Raw genomic sequence first — 24,269 nt, forward strand, 5'->3', positions numbered from 1 at the left:
CTAATGAGTATGTATTTAGTCAAGAATTTGACTGGAACGCGCAAGTAAAACATTTGTTTGCTTATCAAAATATTGATTTAAACAAACTAATCTTTTGGAAAATAATAATTGTTTTGTTTTCTTTAGTCACTATTTCTATAAAATAAATCGCTGTGGGATGCCCAAATTTGGTTATTTTCACTTTTTATTTCTCTGCGTGTAACACAAATAAATATTATTTGTATTTGTTACTGTTGCATTTACATCAAACGATGTTTTACTGGATAAATTACAGCGAAACAAAATACGAAAATTTGGTGTGTATAATCTGGTCGATATTGTGTTCGGTACATTAGTTGGGACAATAATCGGACTGATGCAGGTCAACAAAATTCGTTGGGTTATCAGTTCCTTAAAGTTTTTACCTTTCAACGACTACTCCTTTTCTGCCGTGTCGTTATACAACTGGCAACACTGAGAGCCTTGAAATATTCCTGTTGAATCCTGATACCTAACGACCATGTTCTACCGTTTTTTCCTGCCGGCATAGTGTTTTGCATCATAAAATAAAATCAGAATTATCAGTTGATTGCTACAGTGTCTTAGGCATCGGACACGGATGCATTTGTTTGTAGTGTAATTCGCAGGACAATAGATGAAGCTTGATTGGGTGACCTTGAATAACGCAAAAGTGATTCAACAACCAGGTGAGTGGAGTAATTGGCTTAATTGTTCGACAAAGCAAAATATTCACAAGTCATTACAATTATTTCGTCTGTTCAGAAACTTTCTAAAACATGTTCCCAACTCATCAACTGCAAGATCCCAATGTCCTGTATGACGGAAACGGCAACGACGCATATGCATACTACACCCAAAGGGAATCGTTTAATAGTAACGATTCCATCGATAGAGAATCCTTGTCGGAACTGATGTATCCATATTGTGGATATGAGTCGTTCAGTGCCGGGGGGTTTTCCGTGAATATTGGTGAACTCACGTCTTCCTTCCAAGGGTTCACAATTGACGTTGCTGGAATAGAACGCGAACTAAGTGAAGTTAAAAAACGGGACACGGATCTCATTCGGCAAGATTTCATCCGGAATGGAATCGACTCTTCTATTAGCGAGAAGGGAATATTGACTGCACGTCCATCCACGATTAATTCATCTTGGCCAAAAAATCAACTACCGAGCATGAACAACCAGTCCTTTCAAGCATGCTGGACACCTGAACGCACCGAAGAGCAGTTAGCTGTATTTGACGGTACACATAAACTATCTACGAAACGTCAACGGATGCAGAAGGAGAACGACGTACGTATCAAAGCGTTTTTAGTCGAACGGTTATGTGATAGTTTGTGTTTTACAGTATTGTGTCTTCTGCTACAATAACCGCGAAGAGGAAGAGACGTACCTCGGACATACGTGTCGAGATGCGGACGGGCATGTCGTGTGCCCAAGGTTGATGAAATATGTTTGCCCGTATTGCAGCGCAACGGGCGTTTTTGCTCATACGAAGAAGTACTGCCCGAGGAAACCGATAATCACTCCGGCGGACCTAGAAAACATGGTCCTGGATAAAGGGCCACAGCCGAAGTTGCGAAACGGTTGTGGCAAAGGAAACGGTACACGCGATAAAAAGTTTTTGCGTTTTTAATGTGTGTAGACGTTATCGTACTTAAAATTTTCATTTATTTTTTATCGTTTTTTTTCTGACAATGATGAATTTTTGAAAGACTCGATGTAGATCGAAATCGGATTTCGATTTATGCTGTTTTGTAACATTCTATTATTATGTGAGCTCTCGAATTGTAATTGATAAGCACAATGTGAGTAGAAAAAGCACTCGATTCAAGATCAACTGTTCGAAATGTTAATCTATTTTGTAATAATGTTATCTATGTCTAAAGTGAAATTACTTTAACTAAGAAATAAAACTAAGCATCCGCCTAAAGGCGATCGATTATACGTTGCGGTTTGACCAATGTGCTATTTCAGGGTTCGAAAACAATGGTCTCATGAACTTATCTAATTTCCCGTCTTGGCTTGTTAACATTTTCCTAAAGTTAATAGCACTGCTAAATGGATTGATCTGTCTCGGTAATGTCAATTCTTCTTTGCCCACTCCCGATATCAGTTTATTCTCATTCACTGCGCACATACGCAAAACGTCATCGGCACACGCCGTCATGGCAATGGATGAGCGAGTGCGAAAAATTTGGATAGTGTTGTTGCTTGACTGTGTTAAAAATCGAGAGTGATTGTAGACTGATTATTAATACAATTGGATAAAAGCGTACAACTTAGTGATAAAATAAGTTGTTGGAAAAGAACTGTGTATGTATCATTTCCGCCAAGCAGAACTTCACCGTCAAAAAAAGATTCGCACAGAAACATCTAAATAAACATATGGAATAAAAAACAACTCGGGCAAATTAAGCGAAAAGTACAGCAACAGAAATTCTTGGTAAGTAGCCACAGTCCGTTGTTTTCGTTGCCTACGATGATGTGTGCGGCATGATAAGTAATAATGAATGGTAATGAAAATAAAAACAAAGAAAAATGTCTATATTAATCAGTTAGTGTTCCTAATATGCCTTTTATTCTTTTCACGTCTGCATTTTCGAGGTAATATTGGCCAAAAGTCATTCAGATTTGTAAAGTTGAAAAGCAAACTGTTGCAGTAAAATTGTTATCTGAGGATAAACCTTTATTTCAGTTTACAATTCATATCAGCACTAGTGCGATAATGGAGAACTGAGACAGCAACGGATACATTCAAACTGACGAGTTTTGTGCGTTTCAATACCATTACCATATGGTTTATTTCGTGGTATACTATTTGAAGGGCACTGAATTTTAATGTTTATAAACGTTGCAACCGAGCTCAGTTGTTGGTTGGAAGAGCTAAGACTGGAATGAAATCATGGAAATTGATAAAAAACGAACAGATCAGCACAAACATTTGTCTTATCTGTTATCGTCATAATCGTTTTTATTGATTTTTTTTTGCTGAAACAGCATTGTAAAAGAAAAGAGTAGAAACAAAGAACAGGTTGTTGTTTAATGATGAAAATCTTACTGCAATTTTTGTAATAGGGCCTTATAAATAACCATAATAATAATAAATTTGATCACGCATCATTATCATTTCAATGTATAATTACTTGGAAAAAATCCTTTCGTGCGTTTCATTGATTAAACTCTAAATAAAATTGTTTTACAAGTGGGAGCAATGACAATCACCCTGATTCTGTATTCCTTTCGAATCGGATTGTCAAACAAAATGTCTGAAAACGACAGAGATCTAATTAGTTGCTATCGAGATGGTGAAGAGACAGGGAAGGGGGGATGAAAAAGTTAGTGACAAAAAAAAGATCTTGTTAGTTCCAATGAAGATGGTGGACAGGGACGGGGATCGAGAGAATCGGGCGGATGTAAGTGTCGAACCTGTGGGTGCAGATTATACTTTCTGAGCGGGGTATAACACATTACACTTGTATATTAATGTGTTTAGCGACCCTTACACGAGTCATTAAAAATGTCATTACTAAAAAATAATATCATTTTAATGAACGTGTATGGTGCAGTAATGACGAGTTTTCTACAAATTTGAAATACATCATTACTTAGTCATCATTAAAAATGACAAAAATAATTCTCGTGTAAGGGCCGCTTTTAAGGTACTGGTATATGAGAAGCATATATAAACTATCCCGACTCGCCAACACATCCCGAACCGGAACCTCAGGCGGTCTACCTCGGGCCCTAAGGGATTCCAGTAGCTCCGACCTGGCGTCGCGATACTCTACGCACGACTACACGACACGCTCGATGTCCTGATAATCGTCGCCACAGGTGCAGAGACCGCTCTCCGCGAGCCCAACACGTCGGAGATGTGCGTTGAAAGTGTGGTGATTTGACATGAGCCGCGACATAACACGAATGAAATCGCGACTCACGTTCATCCCCCTGAACCAAGGTTTCGTCGATACCATAGGGATAATGGAATGTAGCCGTCGTCCCAGTTCGCCATTGCTCCATGAAGTTTGCCAACTTTCGAGAGTTTTCGGACGAGAGATACTGAAAAATTCATTTAAGCAGATTGGTCTTTCATGAATATCATCTTCTAATGCAATTGAGTCTGCCTTTTCATTGCCCGGAATGGAACAACGCGAAGGGACCCAGACTAACGATATTGAATAAGACCGTTCAGATAAAGTTCGCAAGTGTTCCCGTATTTTCCCCAGGAAATATGGGGGATACTTTCCTGGCTTCATTGCCCGGAGAGCTTCTATTGAGCTTAGACTGTCCGTGACAATGAAGTAATGGTCTTTGGGCAAGGTTTCAATGATCTCGAGGGTGTACTGAATAGCAGCTAATTCTGCGACGTAAACTGAAGCCGGATCACTGAGTTTGTACGAAGCGGTGATGTTCTGATTGAAGATGTCGAAGCCTGTGGACTCGTTGATGTTTGATCCGTCAGTGTAAAACACCTATTCACAGTTGACTGTTCTAAATTTATTATAAAAAATATTTGGGGCCACTTGAGGGCGCACGTGATCCGGAATTCCACGAATCTCTTCTCTCATGGAAGTGTCGAAAAACACAGTAGAATTAGAAGTATCCAAGAAATGAGCACGGTTGGAAGCAAACGAAGAAGGATTAATATTCTGAGCCATGTAATCAAAATACAAGGACATAAAACGGGTTTGAGAATTAAGCTCAACTAACCTTTCGAAGTTTTTAATCACCAGAGGATTCAAAATGTCGCATCGAATGAACAAACGATATGAGAGATCCCAGAAACGGTTCTTCAGTGGAAGAACGCCCGCCAGCACTTCGAGGCTCATCGTATGAGTGGATTGCATGCAACCCAAGGCAATACGCAAACAACGATACTGAATTCTTTCCAGTTTAATGAAATGGGTGTTCGCGGCGGATCGGAAGCAGAAGCATCCGTATTCCATCACGGACAATATCGTTGTTTGATACAACCTGATCAGGTCTCCTGGGTGGGCACCCCACCATTGGTCGGTTATTGTACGAATAAAGTTGATTCTCTGCAGGCGATTTTGTTTTAGATACCTAATGTGACATCCCCAGGTGCCTTTGGAGTCGAACCAGACCCCGAGATATTTAAATGTAAAGACCTGAGCTATGGTTTCACCCCTTAGTAGAAGCTGTAATTGTGCTGGTTCTCGCTTCTTCGAAAATACAACCAGCTCAGTTTTCTCCGTAGAGAACTCGATACCCATCTGAAGAGCCCATGATGATAAGTTGTCGAGAGTATCTTGTAATGGTCCTTGGAGATCGCCAGCTTTGGGTCCTATAATGGACACAACGCTGTCGTCGGCAAGTTGTCTTAGCGTGCAAGATGTGTTGATACATTCATCAATGTTGTTTACGTAAAAGTTGTATAAAAGGGGGCTTAAGCATGAGCCCTGAGGAAGACCCATGTAACTGAATCGTATTGTCGACAAATCACCATGTGTGAAATACATGTATTTCTCGGACAACAGATTATACAAAAAGTTATTCAAAATTGGTGAAAGACCATGCTGATGCAACTTCTCAGATAGGATGTTTATGGAAACTGAATCAAAAGTCCCCTTGATGTCTAGAAAAACTGACGCCATTTGTTCTTTACGAGCAAATGCCATTTGAATTTCGGTTGAAAGCAACGCAAGACAATCGCTTTTCTTCGCTTTAATCAAGCTTTTCATTTTAGCGTCTAATGCCGCGTAGTTTTTAAAATTATCAGGTGTTCCGTTTTTTCTAATCTCGATAAATGATGAAGCTCTCTCCGCGTTTAATTTTGAGCACTCTTTGTCCCACCACGGGTTGGGGGGACGGTTGTTAGTTTTCGCGCCGGATACAGGTTTCGTCTAAGCTTGAGTCGCGGTGTCGAGAATCAAGCCAGCCAAAAACGTGTACTCTTCCTCCGTAGGAAGTTCTTGTGTTGATTCTAGTTTCTCAGATATCGAATTTGTGTAGCATTTCCAATCAATATTTCGTGTGAGGTCATACGAAACATTGATTGTCTCCGATGGTCTTAATCCGTAGGCGATTGAAATCACGATAGGTAGATGATCGCTACCGTGGGGATCAGGGATCACCTCCCACGTGCAGTCCAACCGTAGCGATGTCGAGCAAAGGGATAAATCCAACGCACTTGGTCTTGCTGGTGGTGCAGGAATTCGTGTCATTTCTCCCGTATTCAAGATTGACATATTGAAGTTGTCGCAGATATCATGGATCATAGCTCGATGGGATGGTTAATGCGATAGAAAGAATAGCGCTTTTTGATCCCTAAAAGTACTCCTCCATAGAGATCATCTCGATCCAGACGAATAATGTTAAAATCGTGGAAGTTTAAGGGTATTTCAGAAGTTAGCCAAGTTTCGCACAATGCAAATGCGTCACATTTCAGATTATTTAGCAGAAATTTGAAAGGATCTATTTTTGGGATGATACTTCTACAATTCCACTGTATAACATTGTTTGTATCCGTGACCTCGGTAGGTGACTTAGTCATCGAAGGATACGATCGCTGAAAGAAGGGGCCATTTTGCAGTCAACTGCTTCAAGAATGTTTTAACTGTAGGAATAAAAGCCATTAATAGACTTTTAAGAGGTTCTAGAATATTGAAGCAGTCATGATCCAGTCCACGATATCAGAGAATTAAACAAACCCAGTATCTGGTAAATTTTCTGACTGATCATTAGGGACTTTCGGGGGTTTTGAAGTCCCAGGGAGTGATGGGATTCTTGCTCGGAATTTAATTTTCCAAGGCCTGGAGCTTTTTTCTCCGGTTTTTTGCCATCACTTCCAGTTGTTTTAATTTTTTGAGACCCACCAGAAGATACCTTCGAACCCTTACTAGGGAGCTTACTAGAAGAATTATTTCTTCTCTTTCTGAAGCTATGAGGGACCGCCGAAGATGTACCTTCAAGGGGATCATCAGCATCGCTCTCGTCAGCTGACAAACAAGCGAAAACATTATCTGGAGGCGTAGCATTCTTCAACATTTCAGCAAAGGAATGCTTCAAATGTTGCTTAAGTGAACGCCTCATCTTGTCTTTGCGCAGTTTGTACGCGAGGGCATGCCGAGAGGTCATGCGGTCCCTCTTTGCAGTAGAGACACTTTTCAATGTCTCCGCCGCAGGAGTTATCCGCTTCCTCTTTGACGTTGCATTTTTGGTTTGGTTTTGGTTCAGCAAACTACCAAAAATTGAAATTGGAAAATATTTAATTCTAATCATATAATTTTTGAATGACAAAGAAAATTTAGAAGTCGCCAATAGTGACTTCAAGCATCAATGTTTGAAACCTACTCATCAAATTCGTTCTAAAATGTCCATGAGTATGAGATATTAAACAATATCTACCAACCGGAGCTAAATATAGCGCCATCTTAGGTTTATTTTTCATATCTAAAAGGTAAAATTTCGGAACCTACTCTTAAAAACGATATTTATGGTAATGTTTAGTTGGTAAATTTTTCAATGAATTTCGACAAACCTTATTAAAACGTTCAGTCATCAGTCAGTTTAGTCGAATTTATTAAAAGTACTCATAAATAATAACATCATCATAAATAACAAACACTTGTGCTATGTTCGTTGGAGATAAATATTTTCAAACCTGTTGGCTGTTAAATAGTACAAATTTATCTTCAAATCACCGAGTTGGTAAGTAGCCACAGTCCGTTGTTTTCGTTGCCTACGATGATGTGTGCGGCATGATAAGTAATAATGAATGGTAATGGAAATAAAAACAAAGAAAAATGTCTATATTAATCAGTTAGTGTTCCTAATATGCCTTTTATTCTTTTCACGTCTGCATTTTCGAGGTAATATTGGCCAAAAGTCATTCAGATTTGTAAAGTTGAAAAGCAAACTGTTGCAGTAAAATTGTTATCTGAGGATAAACCTTTATTTCAGTTTACAATTCATATCAGCACTAGTGCGATAATGGAGAACTGAGACAGCAACGGATACATTCAAACTGACGAGTTTTGTGCGTTTCAATACCATTACCATATGGTTTATTTCGTGGTATACTATTTGAAGGGCACTGAATTTTAATGTTTATAAACGTTGCAACCGAGCTCAGTTGTTGGTTGGAAGAGCTAAGACTGGAATGAAATCATGGAAATTGATAAAAAACGAACAGATCAGCACAAACATTTGTCTTATCTGTTATCGTCATAATCGTTTTTATTGATTTTTTTTGCTGAAACAGCATTGTAAAAGAAAAGAGTAGAAACAAAGAACAGGTTGTTGTTTAATGATGAAAATCTTACTGCAATTTTTGTAATAGGGCCTTATAAATAACCATAATAATAATAAATTTGATCACGCATCATTATCATTTCAATGTATAATTACTTGGAAAAAATCCTTTCGTGCGTTTCATTGATTAAACTCTAAATAAAATTGTTTTACAAGTGGGAGCAATGACAATCACCCTGATTCTGTATTCCTTTCGAATCGGATTGTCAAACAAAATGTCTGAAAACGACAGAGATCTAATTAGTTGCTATCGAGATGGTGAAGAGACAGGGAAGGGGGGATGAAAAAGTTAGTGACAAAAAAAAGATCTTGTTAGTTCCAATGAAGATGGTGGACAGGGACGGGGATCGAGAGAATCGGGCGGATGTAAGTGTCGAACCTGTGGGTGCAGATTATACTTTCTGAGCGGGGTATAACACATTACACTTGTATATTAATGTGTTTAGCGACCCTTACACGAGTCATTAAAAATGTCATTACTAAAAAATAATATCATTTTAATGAACGTGTATGGTGCAGTAATGACGAGTTTTCTACAAATTTGAAATACATCATTACTTAGTCATCATTAAAAATGACAAAAATAATTCTCGTGTAAGGGCCGCTTTTAAGGTACTGGTATATGAGAAGCATATATAAACTATCCCGACTCGCCAACACATCCCGAACCGGAACCTCAGGCGGTCTACCTCGGGCCCTAAGGGATTCCAGTAGCTCCGACCTGGCGTCGCGATACTCTACGCACGACTACACGACACGCTCGATGTCCTGATAATCGTCGCCACAGGTGCAGAGACCGCTCTCCGCGAGCCCAACACGTCGGAGATGTGCGTTGAAAGTGTGGTGATTTGACATGAGCCGCGACATAACACGAATGAAATCGCGACTCACGTTCATCCCCCTGAACCAAGGTTTCGTCGATACCATAGGGATAATGGAATGTAGCCGTCGTCCCAGTTCGCCATTGCTCCATGAAGTTTGCCAACTTTCGAGAGTTTTCGGACGAGAGATACTGAAAAATTCATTTAAGCAGATTGGTCTTTCATGAATATCATCTTCTAATGCAATTGAGTCTGCCTTTTCATTGCCCGGAATGGAACAACGCGAAGGGACCCAGACTAACGATATTGAATAAGACCGTTCAGATAAAGTTCGCAAGTGTTCCCGTATTTTCCCCAGGAAATATGGGGGATACTTTCCTGGCTTCATTGCCCGGAGAGCTTCTATTGAGCTTAGACTGTCCGTGACAATGAAGTAATGGTCTTTGGGCAAGGTTTCAATGATCTCGAGGGTGTACTGAATAGCAGCTAATTCTGCGACGTAAACTGAAGCCGGATCACTGAGTTTGTACGAAGCGGTGATGTTCTGATTGAAGATGTCGAAGCCTGTGGACTCGTTGATGTTTGATCCGTCAGTGTAAAACACCTATTCACAGTTGACTGTTCTAAATTTATTATAAAAAATATTTGGGGCCACTTGAGGGCGCACGTGATCCGGAATTCCACGAATCTCTTCTCTCATGGAAGTGTCGAAAAACACAGTAGAATTAGAAGTATCCAAGAAATGAGCACGGTTGGAAGCAAACGAAGAAGGATTAATATTCTGAGCCATGTAATCAAAATACAAGGACATAAAACGGGTTTGAGAATTAAGCTCAACTAACCTTTCGAAGTTTTTAATCACCAGAGGATTCAAAATGTCGCATCGAATGAACAAACGATATGAGAGATCCCAGAAACGGTTCTTCAGTGGAAGAACGCCCGCCAGCACTTCGAGGCTCATCGTATGAGTGGATTGCATGCAACCCAAGGCAATACGCAAACAACGATACTGAATTCTTTCCAGTTTAATGAAATGGGTGTTCGCGGCGGATCGGAAGCAGAAGCATCCGTATTCCATCACGGACAATATCGTTGTTTGATACAACCTGATCAGGTCTCCTGGGTGGGCACCCCACCATGATCCGGTTATTGTACGAATAAAGTTGATTCTCTGCAGGCGATTTTGTTTTAGATACCTAATGTGACATCCCCAGGTGCCTTTGGAGTCGAACCAGACCCCGAGATATTTAAATGTAAAGACCTGAGCTATGGTTTCACCCCTTAGTAGAAGCTGTAATTGTGCTGGTTCTCGCTTCTTCGAAAATACAACCAGCTCAGTTTTCTCCGTAGAGAACTCGATACCCATCTGAAGAGCCCATGATGATAAGTTGTCGAGAGTATCTTGTAATGGTCCTTGGAGATCGCCAGCTTTGGGTCCTATAATGGACACAACGCTGTCGTCGGCAAGTTGTCTTAGCGTGCAAGATGTGTTGATACATTCATCAATGTTGTTTACGTAAAAGTTGTATAAAAGGGGGCTTAAGCATGAGCCCTGAGGAAGACCCATGTAACTGAATCGTATTGTCGACAAATCACCATGTGTGAAATACATGTATTTCTCGGACAACAGATTATACAAAAAGTTATTCAAAATTGGTGAAAGACCATGCTGATGCAACTTCTCAGATAGGATGTTTATGGAAACTGAATCAAAAGTCCCCTTGATGTCTAGAAAAACTGACGCCATTTGTTCTTTACGAGCAAATGCCATTTGAATTTCGGTTGAAAGCAACGCAAGACAATCGCTTTTCTTCGCTTTAATCAAGCTTTTCATTTTAGCGTCTAATGCCGCGTAGTTTTTAAAATTATCAGGTGTTCCGTTTTTTCTAATCTCGATAAATGATGAAGCTCTCTCCGCGTTTAATTTTGAGCACTCTTTGTCCCACCACGGGTTGGGGGGACGGTTGTTAGTTTTCGCGCCGGATACAGGTTTCGTCTAAGCTTGAGTCGCGGTGTCGAGAATCAAGCCAGCCAAAAACGTGTACTCTTCCTCCGTAGGAAGTTCTTGTGTTGATTCTAGTTTCTCAGATATCGAATTTGTGTAGCATTTCCAATCAATATTTCGTGTGAGGTCATACGAAACATTGATTGTCTCCGATGGTCTTAATCCGTAGGCGATTGAAATCACGATAGGTAGATGATCGCTACCGTGGGGATCAGGGATCACCTCCCACGTGCAGTCCAACCGTAGCGATGTCGAGCAAAGGGATAAATCCAACGCACTTGGTCTTGCTGGTGGTGCAGGAATTCGTGTCATTTCTCCCGTATTCAAGATTGACATATTGAAGTTGTCGCAGATATCATGGATCATAGCTCGATGGGATGGTTAATGCGATAGAAAGAATAGCGCTTTTTGATCCCTAAAAGTACTCCTCCATAGAGATCATCTCGATCCAGACGAATAATGTTAAAATCGTGGAAGTTTAAGGGTATTTCAGAAGTTAGCCAAGTTTCGCACAATGCAAATGCGTCACATTTCAGATTATTTACTAGAAATTTGAAAGGATCTATTTTTGGGATGATACTTCTACAATTCCACTGTATAACATTGTTTGTATCCGTGACCTCGGTAGGTGACTTAGTCATCGAAGGATACGATCGCTGAAAGAAGGGGCCATTTTGCAGTCAACTGCTTCAAGAATGTTTTAACTGTAGGAATAAAAGCCATTAATAGACTTTTAAGAGGTTCTAAAATATTGAAGCAGTCATGATCCAGTCCACGATATCAGAGAATTTAACAAACCCAGTATCTGGTAAATTTTCTGACTGATCATTAGGGACTTTCGGGGGTTTTGAAGTCCCAGGGAGTGATGGGATTCTTGCTCGGAATTTAATTTTCCAAGGCCTGGAGCTTTTTTCTCCGGTTTTTTGCCATCACTTCCAGTTGTTTTAATTTTTTGAGACCCACCAGAAGATACCTTCGAACCCTTACTAGGGAGCTTACTAGAAGAATTATTTCTTCTCTTTCTGAAGCTATGAGGGACCGCCGAAGATGTACCTTCAAGGGGATCATCAGCATCGCTCTCGTCAGCTGACAAACAAGCGAAAATATTATCTGGAGGCGTAGCATTCTTCAACATTTCAGCAAAGGAATGCTTCAAATGTTGCTTAAGTGAACGCCTCATCTTGTCTTTGCGCAGTTTGTACGCGAGGGCATGCCGAGAGGTCATGCGGTCCCTCTTTGCAGTAGAGACACTTTTCAATGTCTCCGCCGCAGGAGTTATCCGCTTCCTCTTTGACTTTGCATTTTTGGTTTGGTTTTGGTTCAGCAAACTACCAAAAATTGAAATTGGAAAATATTTAATTCTAATCATATAATTTTTGAATGACAAAGAAAATTTAGAAGTCGCCAATAGTGACTTCAAGCATCAATGTTTGAAACCTACTCATCAAATTCGTTCTAAAATGTCCATGAGTATGAGATATTAAACAATATCTACCAACCGGAGCTAAATATAGCGCCATCTTAGGTTTATTTTTCATATCTAAAAGGTAAAATTTCGGAACCTACTCTTAAAAACGATATTTATGGTAATGTTTAGTTGGTAAATTTTTCAATGAATTTCGACAAACCTTATTAAAACGTTCAGTCATCAGTCAGTTTAGTCGAATTTATTAAAAGTACTCATAAATAATAACATCATCATAAATAACAAACACTTGTGCTATGTTCGTTGGAGATAAATATTTTCAAACCTGTTGGCTGTTAAATAGTACAAATTTATCTTCAAATCACCGAGTTACAAGCGTTTAAAAATAAGATAATTATGAGCTACTCTATTAGTACAGCATTGTCGTTCAACGGTGAACCAAAATTAATAGCGAACTGCAGTACATACTATGAACTTCCACACAAACGAACACGGTGTGCAGCAAACGAGAACACACTTGACATATTATGCATAGCCGCATACTGCACCACACTGAAAACCGAGTAGTTAACTATTCATGAAGCGGATGACAGCAAACTCTGCATGAAAGCAGACTTTGACTGAGCAGAAAAATGTGACAGAGCATAATATTTATAAATTCCTATTTGTACGAAGGTTCATACAATCTTACAAAATATAATGCTCATTGCTCGGCTATAAAACTTTCATGTACACAACAATCGATAGAATGTCGTGGATGGAAACCCAATCTACAAGAATATAAACAATGTGCCTAAATTTAATGCATATTTATTTTGATGCCGAATTTTCTAACATAACGGTAAAACCCGAAGGCCGTGTTATAGGAATCAAATGGATGATATCCCTTAGGCTTGGGCGAATTCCCAATGGCATACTAATGAAATACTACCAGGTATTTTTTTTTGGGTATGAATTTAAGATAAAAATGTGGCGATAATGAAGATTTAAAGTAAATGAGTTTCAATTTTTTTTTGGTTGGTGCGACATTTAATATACATCAAATCATTGAATAAACAACAACATGAAACTGACTGTGTTTCACTGAAAAATCTAAGACTTACATAAATTCTAAGAAGTAGATCCGTTGAGAAAGCAGAAACCCGGTAATATGTGTTAGTTTGATTAATTTCCCCACCTAGCTTGTCGGAAACACCATTACCATTCGAATCAGCTCGTCGAGTACGCAAAATGTCTATGTTATGTATATATGAGCATGTGTGTGTATGTAACACCAGTGTTTTTCAATGAAAAACGCCATAAGATTAAAATGAAAAGTCTTGCGATACCATACAATGTTCCTGAATTTAGTCCCATCCGACACATAATACTGGTCTTCAGTTTCTGAAGAACCGGAAATAGTGGTCATTAACTCAAAAACTGACTGGGAAAAACTGGCGAATATAACTCTGAAAATAAAAAACTTCGATAAATTTACCGCGGAGACGGAACTCGAACCCGAAACTTTCGCCAATCTGGGAAAATTTAAGAAAAAAAATCCTCTCGATTTTCTCAGTTCCCGCTGGACCGATTTTTATATACCTAGATTCTAATTAATTTCGATTCCATAACTAGCTGTTATAGTTTTTTTTGGAACAGGTTATAGCAATTTAGGGGTTTTGGGTACCACAGCGGTAATCGGTTTTTGCTTAGTGCACGTGACTATTCTACTGTTTTTGCGTCTCGTGCATCACCACGAGGAGGCCATAACAATTCAAAATAAACTGCTGATGCACTAATAAATCGAAGACGAAAATGTAGGAACAGCAAAATAGTCATTTGCACTATGATCAAATCTAAAAACGCTTATATAACTTTTTTATATGTTAATAGGTTTGTTTGATGGCCAAACAAAAGTACTTGTTTTCTGTCTAGGATCGGAGTACGGTTTTCGAAGAGAGCGTATCATTATGAGAAAGGAATCACTAAGTCATTTGGTGGATTAAAACTCTACTTTCTTACTTCTAGGTTTATTATTCTCCACACTGCGAAAAAAACTCAATGTATGAAATCGGAAACTGTTCGACGTTGACTACTGCTGATCAATTGCCCATCGCATTTAGGAACCGCAGCAAAGTGCCATTAAATTGTTTGCCAGTGTGAAAGGAAAGCATCATTCTCAGTAGAGCTTTCGAGCAATCAGATATCATATCATTTTAGACTATTAGAGATAGCGCTTACTTTTGACCTGAAATATGACCAACATTAAATATGAGCGCGTTAAGCAAACACTCGACCAAGACCCGCAAAACGAGGAGATCGAACTGGAAAGTGAGACTCAAATGCGGCACCACGTGACCACCAAAGGACATCAACCGTATGTGGTGGCAAACCGCGCCGTGCCTGGAACAATCGGCAAGAAGAAAAGCTTCGCCAATACGGTCATCGTTACGCTATTCCTGATAATGTGCTACTTTACGCTCTCTATCGGGCTTACCTTCTACCAGCGGCTACTGCTGCAGGAATTCAAATTCCCCCTGACGGTGGTGGTGTACCATCTCTGTATAAAACTAGTCATGTCGGCCGTAGTACGAGCGATCTACCGGTGCGCTACCAAAAAGAAACGCATTTTGCTCGACTGGAGAACTTCGGTACGGAAAATTTTGCCCACTGGATTGGCCAGCGGTATTGACATCGGTTTCTCCAACTGGGGATTGGAGCTGGTGCAAATATCCCTGTGAGTGACGTGTTCAGATTCTCGCAGCGAATGCTATTGCAATTTTATACTTTTAGGTACACCATGACCAAATCCACCACGATCGTTTTCATTTTGATATTTGCCATCTTGTTGAAATTAGAAAAGAAGGTAAGTAAAGCAAATCAATGAGAACATTGTGGTAATCATTGTTTGCCTAAATTCCTTCTCAGAGCTGGTCGCTAGCGGCTATCGTGGTGATGATCTCCGGTGGATTGTTTCTGTTCACGTACAAATCGACTCACTTCGATGCGCTCGGATTTTCGTTCCTACTGTTTGCCTCACTATCCAGCGGAATCCGGTGGACCTTTGCCCAGTTAATAATGCAAAAGTCTAAACTGGGCCTACACAATCCCATCGATATGATCTTCCATATGCAGCCGTGGATGATTCTGGCAATACTACCATTCACCATAGGATTCGAAGGTACGTTAGTGTTTATGTCTATTCTATTATTATTATGTAAAAATGAAATAATTTTTTTATAGGAAAACGTCTTGTCGATGGGTTCGATATTTTCCTGCAAACCGACAGTTCCGTTATACTGGACATGTGGATGAGAATTTCACTGGGGGCTTTCATCGCGTTCGTCATGGAAGTAAGCGAATTTTTGGTTCTGACCAATACTTCCAGTTTAACGTTGTCGGTGGCTGGTATATTCAAGGTACATATTCGAAAATAATTAGCCGGACGGTAATTTTAACATGAAAGCTTGATATTCTATAGGAAATCTGTCAGCTGGTCTTGGCAGTGGAACTGTACGGCGATCAGCTCAGCTTGATCAATGTGCTTGGACTGGTGATGTGTCTCGGTGGTATTTGCAGCCATGTCGTTAGCAAATTCTGGACGTACACCGAGGAACAACGGACGGTCGATGGTTCGGCCAATTATGATGATGACGAAGACGATGCTGGTGTTGTCAATAAGAATGGCGTGGCGTCTAAATGTAATGCTACTTTCAACACGGCTACGGCTCGTTTCAAAGTAGGTCAGCATAGGCCGCTTCTTGTGAATGAAAATCACGAAGCAGAAGATTCGGACCATTTGGTGGTCAATAATAGAAACTACATTTCGGATAGTGATCAAGGTGATAACGAAGCACAGGACGTGCTGTTCGATATACTGAAAAGACGAGAACGATAATTTATCGATGTTTCCTAAACTGTTGCGGCGCTGTTGGTTTTAACTAAGTTAATTATTTATGTTACGCTTAACCACATCACTTTAGGAGACTTGCCCAGTGATGCAACCTGAATTTTAAAATTCCAATTTTTGTTACAGGGTCTACTTTTTACCTTAGTTAAGTTATGCTTTTTGGAACTTTAACAACAACATTCTATTCCTAACGTTCTACTAAAACGCACAGGAAATTCCATCTAAGCCTATTCTTAAGTTAATTTTTGTATAATATCCTTTACAAACAAATGATCGTTATTGCATTGACATTGGCATTTATGAACGAAGATAAGAAATAGTGAAACTGTACAAACTTACTACAGTGTTATCCTACAGTACAGCTAGTTTTTGTAACATATGATATATCAACTTAGACGAGATGAATCGAAACGGAAAAGTCAGCCGAAATGATGTAACACACCGTGATAACTACATAAAATCAATTTAAGAACATTGTATACACTCGCCATTCTGTCGTCTACATAATTTTTATGTTTTAAATGTAATAATTAGCAAAATGAACCAGAAATATACTGTAACCGTAAGTATTAGACGCGATTCTCATTGCGAATAATCCGAATGAATCCAGAAAACGTTTTCGATGTGAAGCACATCGTTGTTTTCTCTAGGTCGTCAAAAGTTTAGGTGCCTCTTCGCGTGTCAATGATGACATTTGGTCAATAGAACGGCGTCGACTAGGTGCTATCGTCTTTTACGTTAGTAGCGGAACGAGAGGGTGCTAATAGGTTTATATGTGAAAACTCAACTAAAATTTAACTAAAACTACCGCCCATTTCATTTGACGGTTGGAAATTTATTTGAAAAACTTGTACTGAAAATAGAATAATATCAATTGGTATAATAATTGCAATACAGCAAAGACATCATATTAACAAGATATCCAGCTCTCACATTTCCCGAACAAATCATTGGCAACATCCATTTTTTTGCGTGCATGGTGCCCTCACGCGAGTCCGCATCGAATCTCGTACATAGAAGCAGGGGAGAGGAATGTTAAATTCGTGCGCACCAAAACAGCAGCACTGCACACTCATACAATTGGAATTGACATGATTATTATGTTGAATGTGATGTCGTGTGACGGCGTTGCTGAACTGAAGATTGAGATCGCTCCATGCTGATAGGGTCTGAATACAGTCAACATATGAACTTCGAGAAATACTATCTTCGTTTGACAACGTATTAGAACTCTTCATCGCAGTATTTTCTTTGACTGACACAATAAAAAGAAATTACACAAAAGTAATTTTTATTGAAGATCTTAAACTATTTTTTTTCAGTGTTGGAAAGGAATTATCGAACTGTCAAAAATAATCATACTTTCGAGCAGGGTTATAACTGGTCGACTGTCAAATTTTAACTAAAAGTTAAAATAGTTCGCGAGTTGGTCCACAGTCCAAGCAGCCCGTTTTTTAGGTACACTGACAATAATTTGCACGCTAGCACCATGTGCAAAGCATTTGAATTATCACTACTTGTAGAACACATTGAATTAATGCAAACAGACACCCCAACTAACCAAAAGTTCGGATAAAAGGGACTGATTTAGCTTAAGCAGCTCTCAAAGTTAATCAATAGCATTCTAAGCAGCCCATTTTTTAAGTAATTATCCACACTTGAAAGTTCTCGCGACGCAACGGAACGAACTTCTAAGCTGCTTCTAGAATACATTGTTCAGCTTCTATGCAGCGAAAAAGTTCACGCGGAACTTGTTCTGTACTTTCAAGTTGCTAAAAGTACCACGTGCATTCTTAAGCAGCGAGAAAGTTCACGCGGAACTTATTCTGTACTTCGAACTGTCAAAAATTGCCACGTGTTTTCTTAAGCAGCTAGAAAGTTCACACGGAACTTGATCTGTACTTTCAAGTCCTCAAAAGTTCGGCGTGTACTTTTAAGCAGCAAGAAAGTGGACTTTTTAAGTAATTGTGGAACTTCTGGTTGCTTGGGCGTACTTCACTCATGAAATGAGTGTAAAACCTGTCGATATTAAGTGGAAATCATGCTACATTTATCTGAAATGCACATCAAAACTATAAGATATATCGTTACCTCTAGATTCTCAATGAATTTCATATGAATGTCACATTGTTTTCCACATAGATTTCAATTGAAACAAAGTTGACCGAATCAAGTATTTTGCACATACATTTGTGCTGTACTCATTTCCAATAGAAAATGAAGTTGCCAAAAGTATCACGCTTAGTTCTAAGGAGAGAGAAAGTTCACGCGAAACCTTTTCTGTACTTGGAACAGTTAAAAAATTACCGCATGTTTTCTTATGCAACGAAACTGCCAGACAGTAAGGGCATATTCAGTAATGTTCTAACATAGTTCTAGATGCATAATTTATGTCAGTTACAAAATTTAAATCTGAATTTTATAACAAGAAAAACTGGCAGCCCCAGCAGTGTTTTACTCGTGTTTCAAATATACAAAAAATAGAACGGCATAGTAGACTAGTTGTAAATTTGACAGAAGTACTGGTAGAATAAATAAAACTAGAACGGCTTGCTGGGGATACGTTTGTTTCAGTTTCTGCTCTATTATAGATCTTCCATATAGAACTTCTAGCTGCTGAATTTGCTCTAAGGGCTTGGGATAGATAAAACACACACATACACATCTTTGTTTTCCATATAGGTGTACAATTTAGAGTTTTGTTTGGATTAGAATTATTTTGCACCTACTGGTTGAAAATATTTCTGTGTTTTCAATAGGATAAAAAGCAAACCCTTGATATTACATTCCTTTTGTAGAATTTGAACTTCTGTGTCAAAAGACTGCGCATCCAATTCATAGCCTACAGAACCATTGCATGGCTGGTGCTACGACCCTACTGACACTAAGAAACTTTTTTTCCAGGTTGATGGGGACATACGACACAACTGGCTTGTAAGACCTCAGCCCTATGCATTGAACTGCTAACCGGGTCGGTTCAATAGGTGAATGAATTGTTAATGGTTGGTAAACGACTGGACAATGCGCAATTCAGGCCCCAATGTGGTTCTTAGCCTCTTGTCCAGTAACTCCTATCCCTTCCTCACCGCGGTGCCGGCTGGGGTACGAGCAACCATAGGAAAGATCGGGTAACCAACCCCGGTGGGAGCTTGATCGTATGCTGACAGGGAAGGAAGGGCTTGCCTTCTCTTTACAGAGAGCGAGCCTACCTGAGCGTCTGTTCCCCAAGTTGGGGCGGCTCGAAACAGTGTCTGTTCTCCATGTTAGGAGCGGCTGATTACCGTCCTCATGTCAGTGTGGGACTCTAAGCAGTGCTGACACGACGGCCCTCCGGTGAGACAGGAGGTTGGTGCAGGCCTATCAAGCTGCCCGGAAAACATATATTACGTACGATCAAGAAGGAAATTCGACTCGGAATAATCGGCAAAGACCTACGCAACGAACAAAGGACTACGATTGGAAGCTTGGCACATGGAACTGCAAATCGCTTGGCTTCCCAGGATACGACCGAATTTGTAGTGTTGGGCAAGATGCGCCAGTGCGTGATTGGGTGGCAGCCAATCAGTGATAGAATGTGCGTATTGAAGATCAAGGGCCGTTTCTTCAATTACAGCATCATCAACGTGCACTGCCCACATGAGACGAGACCCGATGACGAGAAGGAAGCATTCTAAGCGCAGCTGGAACGAACCTACGACAGCTGTCCACGGCGGGATGTAAAACTCGTCATGGGCGACATGAATGCTCAGGTAGGCCGGGAGGCAATGTACAGGCCCGTGATCAGGCTGGAGAGCCTGCACGCGGTAACAAACGACAACGGTCAACGATGCGTAAACTTTGCAGCCTCCCGAGAAATGGTAGTTCGAAGCACCTTCTTCCCCCGCAAAGACATCCACAAAGCCACCTGGAGATCACCTGATCAACATACGGAAAATCAAATCGACCACGTTCTCATCGACGGGCGATTCTTCTCCGACGTCATCAATGTCCGCACTTACCGCTGTGCCAATATTGATTCTGACCACTACCTTATCGCGGTTTGTATGCGCTCAAAACTATCGACGGTGCACAATACTCGTCGCACAGGAACGCCGGGACTCAATCTCGAGCAGCTACGTAGCATTCTTACTGCAGAGGAATACGCGCAACAACTGGAGTTAGTGCTACCAACGGAAGAGCAACTTGGCGCGGTGACTCTTGAAGACGGCTGGAGGAACATAAGGTCCGCCGTGAGTAGCACTGCTGCAACCATTCTAGTTACGAGGTTGTCGAATCGAGGAAATGACTGGTTTGACGGCGAATGTCAGCAGTTGGTCGAAGAGAAGAACGCAGCAAGGGCGAGGATGCTGCAACACCGCACTAGAGCGAACGAGGAACGATACAGACAGGCGCGGAACAGACAGAACACGGTTTTCCGGAAGAAAAAGCGCCACCAGGAAGACCAAGATCGCGAAGCGATGGAACAGCTGTACCGCACAAATGATACACGGAAATTCTATGAGAAGGTGAACCGCTCACGTAGAGGCTACACGCCACAGGCCGAAATGTGCAGAGATACCAGTGGTATCCTTCTCACGAACGAACATGAGGTGATCGACAGGTGAAAGCAGTACTATGACGAGCATCTGAATGGCGAAGCACAAGATACAGAGAACGGTACAGGAATCAATCTGGGTGCACGCTCAGCCGACGACAGATTTCCAGCCCCTGATCTGTCGGAGATAAGTGAGGAGATCGGCAAGCTGAGGAACAACAAAGCCGCGGGCAATGACCAGTTGCCAGGCGAGCTGCTCAAACATGGAGGAGAGGCACTGGCTAGAGCGCTGCACTGTATAATTTCTAGGATTTGGGAGGAAGAGATCCTACCGCAGGAATGGATGGAGGGAGTGGTATGCCCCGTCTACAAAAAGGGCGATAAGCTAGATTGTTGCAATTACCGCGCAATCACATTGCTGAACGCCGCCTACAAGGTACTCTCCCAGATCCTTTGCCGTCGTCTATAACCAATAGCTAAGGAATTCGTAGAGCCGTACCAAGCGGGATTTACTGGAGCCCGCGCCACTACGGATCACATATTCGCGATACAAGACAGTTCTGGAGACAAGTACTCCAGAAGTGTCGTGAATACAACGTACCCACGCATCACCTATTCATTGACTTCAAAGCGGCATACGACACAATCGATCGAGAACAGCTATGGCAGATAATGCACGAATACGGTTTCCCGGATAAACTGACGCGATTGGTCAAAGCAACGATGGATAGAGTGATGTGCTACGTCCGAGTATCTGGGACGCTCTCGAGTCCCTTCGAATCTCGGAGAGGACTACGTCAAGGTGATGGACTTTCTTGTATCTTGTTCAATATTGCCCTGGAAGGTGTGATTCGAAGAGCGAGGATCGACACGAGCGGCACGATTTTCCGAAAGTCCGTACAACTTTTTGGCTTCGCTGACGATATTGATATTGTGACACGTAACCTTGAGAAGATGACGGAAACCTACATCGGACTGAAAGCTGAAGCTATGCGCATCGAACTGGCCATAAATGCGTCGAAAACAAAATACATGAGAGGAAGAGGCTCTAGAGAAGAAACACTACGCCTCCCACCACGAATATTGATAGACAGTGACGATATCGAGGTGGTTGACGAGTTCGTGTATTTGGGCTCACTGGTGACCGCCGATAATGACACCAGCAGAGAAATTCATACACGTATTTTGGCAGGGAGTCGTGCGTACTTTGGACTCAGAAAAACCCTCCGATCGAGAAAAGTACGCCACCGCACGAGATTGACCATCTACAAAACGCTCATTAGACCGGTTGTTCTCTATGGCCACGAGACCTGGACTATGTTGGCAGAGGACCAACGCGCCCTCAGTGTTTTCGAAAGAAAGGTACTGAGGACCATCTGTGGCGGAGTGCAGATGGAAGACGGAACGTGGAGACGGCGTATGAATCACGAATGGCAACAGCTGCTAGCAGAACCACCTATCGTACGGACAGCTAAAATCGGACGTCTACGATGGGCTGGGCATGTCATAAGGATGTCGGACGACAACCCAGTGAAAATGGTGCTTGAATCTAATCCGACTGGTACAAGAAGTAGAGGAGCGCAGCGAGCAAGGTGGATCGATCAAGTGGAGGGTGATCTCAAAAGCATCCGTGCCTTGAGTGGCTGGCGACGAGCAGCCATGGACCGAGTTATGTGGAGACGTATGCTTGATACAGCAAAGGACACCCCCGGCCTATAGCTGTTAGGTAAGGTAAGTATTAATTGTTAATTATAAACGAAAAGTGTCTTAATTCGTCTGATATAAATCTAACACGCTTTGCTGGATTAGGGGTTTAATAATTTAGTTCAAGTAAATTTGTTACAACTTGTCACCGATAAGTTTTCATTTGAAGAAAAGTGATGAAGAATCGCATCGAATGCTTGTTGAGGCATATGGTGATCATACTCTATTAGAATAAAAAAAATTCAAAAGTGTAGAAAATGGGTGCCACATGAATTGAATGAAAGACAGACGGAAATCCGAGAAGTTCTGCTTCAAATACACGATTGAAAATCAGTTTAATATCTAAATGTTACTGGCGATGAGAATTGGATTCATGTTATGAATCCTAAATGGAAAAAAATAAGGGTTTTAATCCTGGACAACCATCAACATCGACTGCAAAACCAGATTGATTCGGCAAGAAGGCAGCGCTTTGTGTTTGATGGGATCAGAGGTGTGGTTTATCATGTTAATACTAATCACTACAGACAACAAATGATCAATTTGGACCATTAACACATAGAATAGACATCTATGTAGTGATTTCAATTTGTGCAAGAGATTGTTTGACGAAGTGAACACCAAATAGCAATTCGCCTATAGAGGCGCTTCGATTACATTTGTATGCTATACTCAATTTTTGTTTCACAGTTTTTACTGGATGTCTTCTCTATGCCAAAAACTGGTCGAGCAGAATGGACCAGTAGACATTGCAAAGTAAAACCGATTCCGGACTTAAGCAAAGCACTTGGCTGACAGCTGCGATTCCACACGCCGTATTCACTAGACTTGGCTCCTTCCGACTGAAATTTGTTTTCATCGCGAATAAGGCGAAAGTTGGGTGTGTGTTTGATTACATTCAAAAGACGAATATTTCTATTGGCGTAAACTGTTTGAAGTTGTGATTAAGATTGCTTTATTTCTATCAGTTCGTTAACTTATATATCCTATGCTCTCCTAGCCTAGCTAGTTAGTTATTACAATTGGGATTACTGAGAATCTGGGAGGAGGAGTTAGAACGCGCAGTGTAAATCGGGTTTAACCAATGGGACTCGTTGTATCGTGTCGGACATTGTATATTTTGTGAGTAAGAGAGGAAATAAGCTTCTTGATGAGAGTGAGCGGGTGTGATACGGAGAAAAGAGGGCGATAGCATGTTGGGTTATTCTCGTGAGTGTCGGTTTGAGTTAGTGTGTGCTCCTGAGTTACTGTTATTCTAGGTCGTGGCTGGTATTCAATTGTGGACATGAGGGACGTCAAGAAGAGGGAAGTGACACCGTCGGTTATGTTTATTTTGTGTGTTCTGCCTTGTTGATGACATAACGATTTGAAACTTGATGCTTCCTTGTTTCTGCAGTCGAATTTTATGACCACGGTGTTTCTTTCTCTGGGTCACCGGAAAGTGCAAGTGTTGATATTTTAGTTGCCTTCATGTAGGTAATGTATTTATTTTATGTAGGTTTCTAGGTTTTCGTAGAATGCTGCTTTTACGAGATTTTGTCAAGTGCGTGTGGTCTGGGGTGCGTGAAAGATTTAGTCTTGAATATTCATATTACATGCTCTGAAATGTGT

At 40.8% G+C, this 24,269-nt stretch overlaps 2 protein-coding genes across 2 annotated transcripts; both read left to right on the forward strand.

Annotated features, from left to right (window-relative positions):
- Positions 1-449: 449 nt before the first annotated feature.
- LOC131438124 (uncharacterized) lies at positions 450-1,917 on the forward strand. The gene is made up of 3 exons (XM_058607941.1): positions 450-686; positions 763-1,295; positions 1,351-1,917. Exons 2-3 carry the CDS (start codon positions 777-779, stop codon positions 1,636-1,638), a joined length of 807 nt encoding a protein of 268 aa, XP_058463924.1. The 5' UTR covers positions 450-686; positions 763-776; the 3' UTR covers positions 1,639-1,917.
- A 226-nt stretch (positions 1,918-2,143) lies between these two features.
- On the forward strand, positions 2,144-16,994 carry LOC131436158 (solute carrier family 35 member C2). Its single transcript, XM_058604694.1, has 6 exons — positions 2,144-2,448; positions 14,539-15,247; positions 15,304-15,376; positions 15,439-15,691; positions 15,754-15,929; positions 15,992-16,994. The coding sequence occupies exons 2-6, from the start codon at positions 14,766-14,768 to the stop codon at positions 16,406-16,408; spliced, it is 1,401 nt and encodes a 466-aa protein (XP_058460677.1). The 5' UTR covers positions 2,144-2,448; positions 14,539-14,765; the 3' UTR covers positions 16,409-16,994.
- The last annotated feature ends 7,275 nt before the right edge of the window (positions 16,995-24,269 follow it).

The sequence above is a fragment of the Malaya genurostris genome, chromosome 3 (genome assembly GCF_030247185.1).
Source record: "Malaya genurostris strain Urasoe2022 chromosome 3, Malgen_1.1, whole genome shotgun sequence".
Taxonomy (NCBI): domain Eukaryota; kingdom Metazoa; phylum Arthropoda; class Insecta; order Diptera; family Culicidae; genus Malaya; species Malaya genurostris.

Excerpts from the sequence above, each read along its gene's own strand:
- LOC131438124 (XM_058607941.1), top strand. The coding sequence starts at position 777 with ATGTTCCCAACTCATCAACTGCAAGATCCCAATGTCCTGTATGACGGA. Across the intron at positions 1,296-1,350 it reads GGATGCAGAAGGAGAACGAC|TATTGTGTCTTCTGCTACAA; the intron begins GTACGTATCAAA and ends TGTGTTTTACAG.
- LOC131436158 (XM_058604694.1), top strand. The coding sequence starts at position 14,766 with ATGACCAACATTAAATATGAGCGCGTTAAGCAAACACTCGACCAAGAC. Across the intron at positions 15,692-15,753 it reads ATTCACCATAGGATTCGAAG|GAAAACGTCTTGTCGATGGG; the intron begins GTACGTTAGTGT and ends ATTTTTTTATAG. Across the intron at positions 15,930-15,991 it reads CGGTGGCTGGTATATTCAAG|GAAATCTGTCAGCTGGTCTT; the intron begins GTACATATTCGA and ends GATATTCTATAG.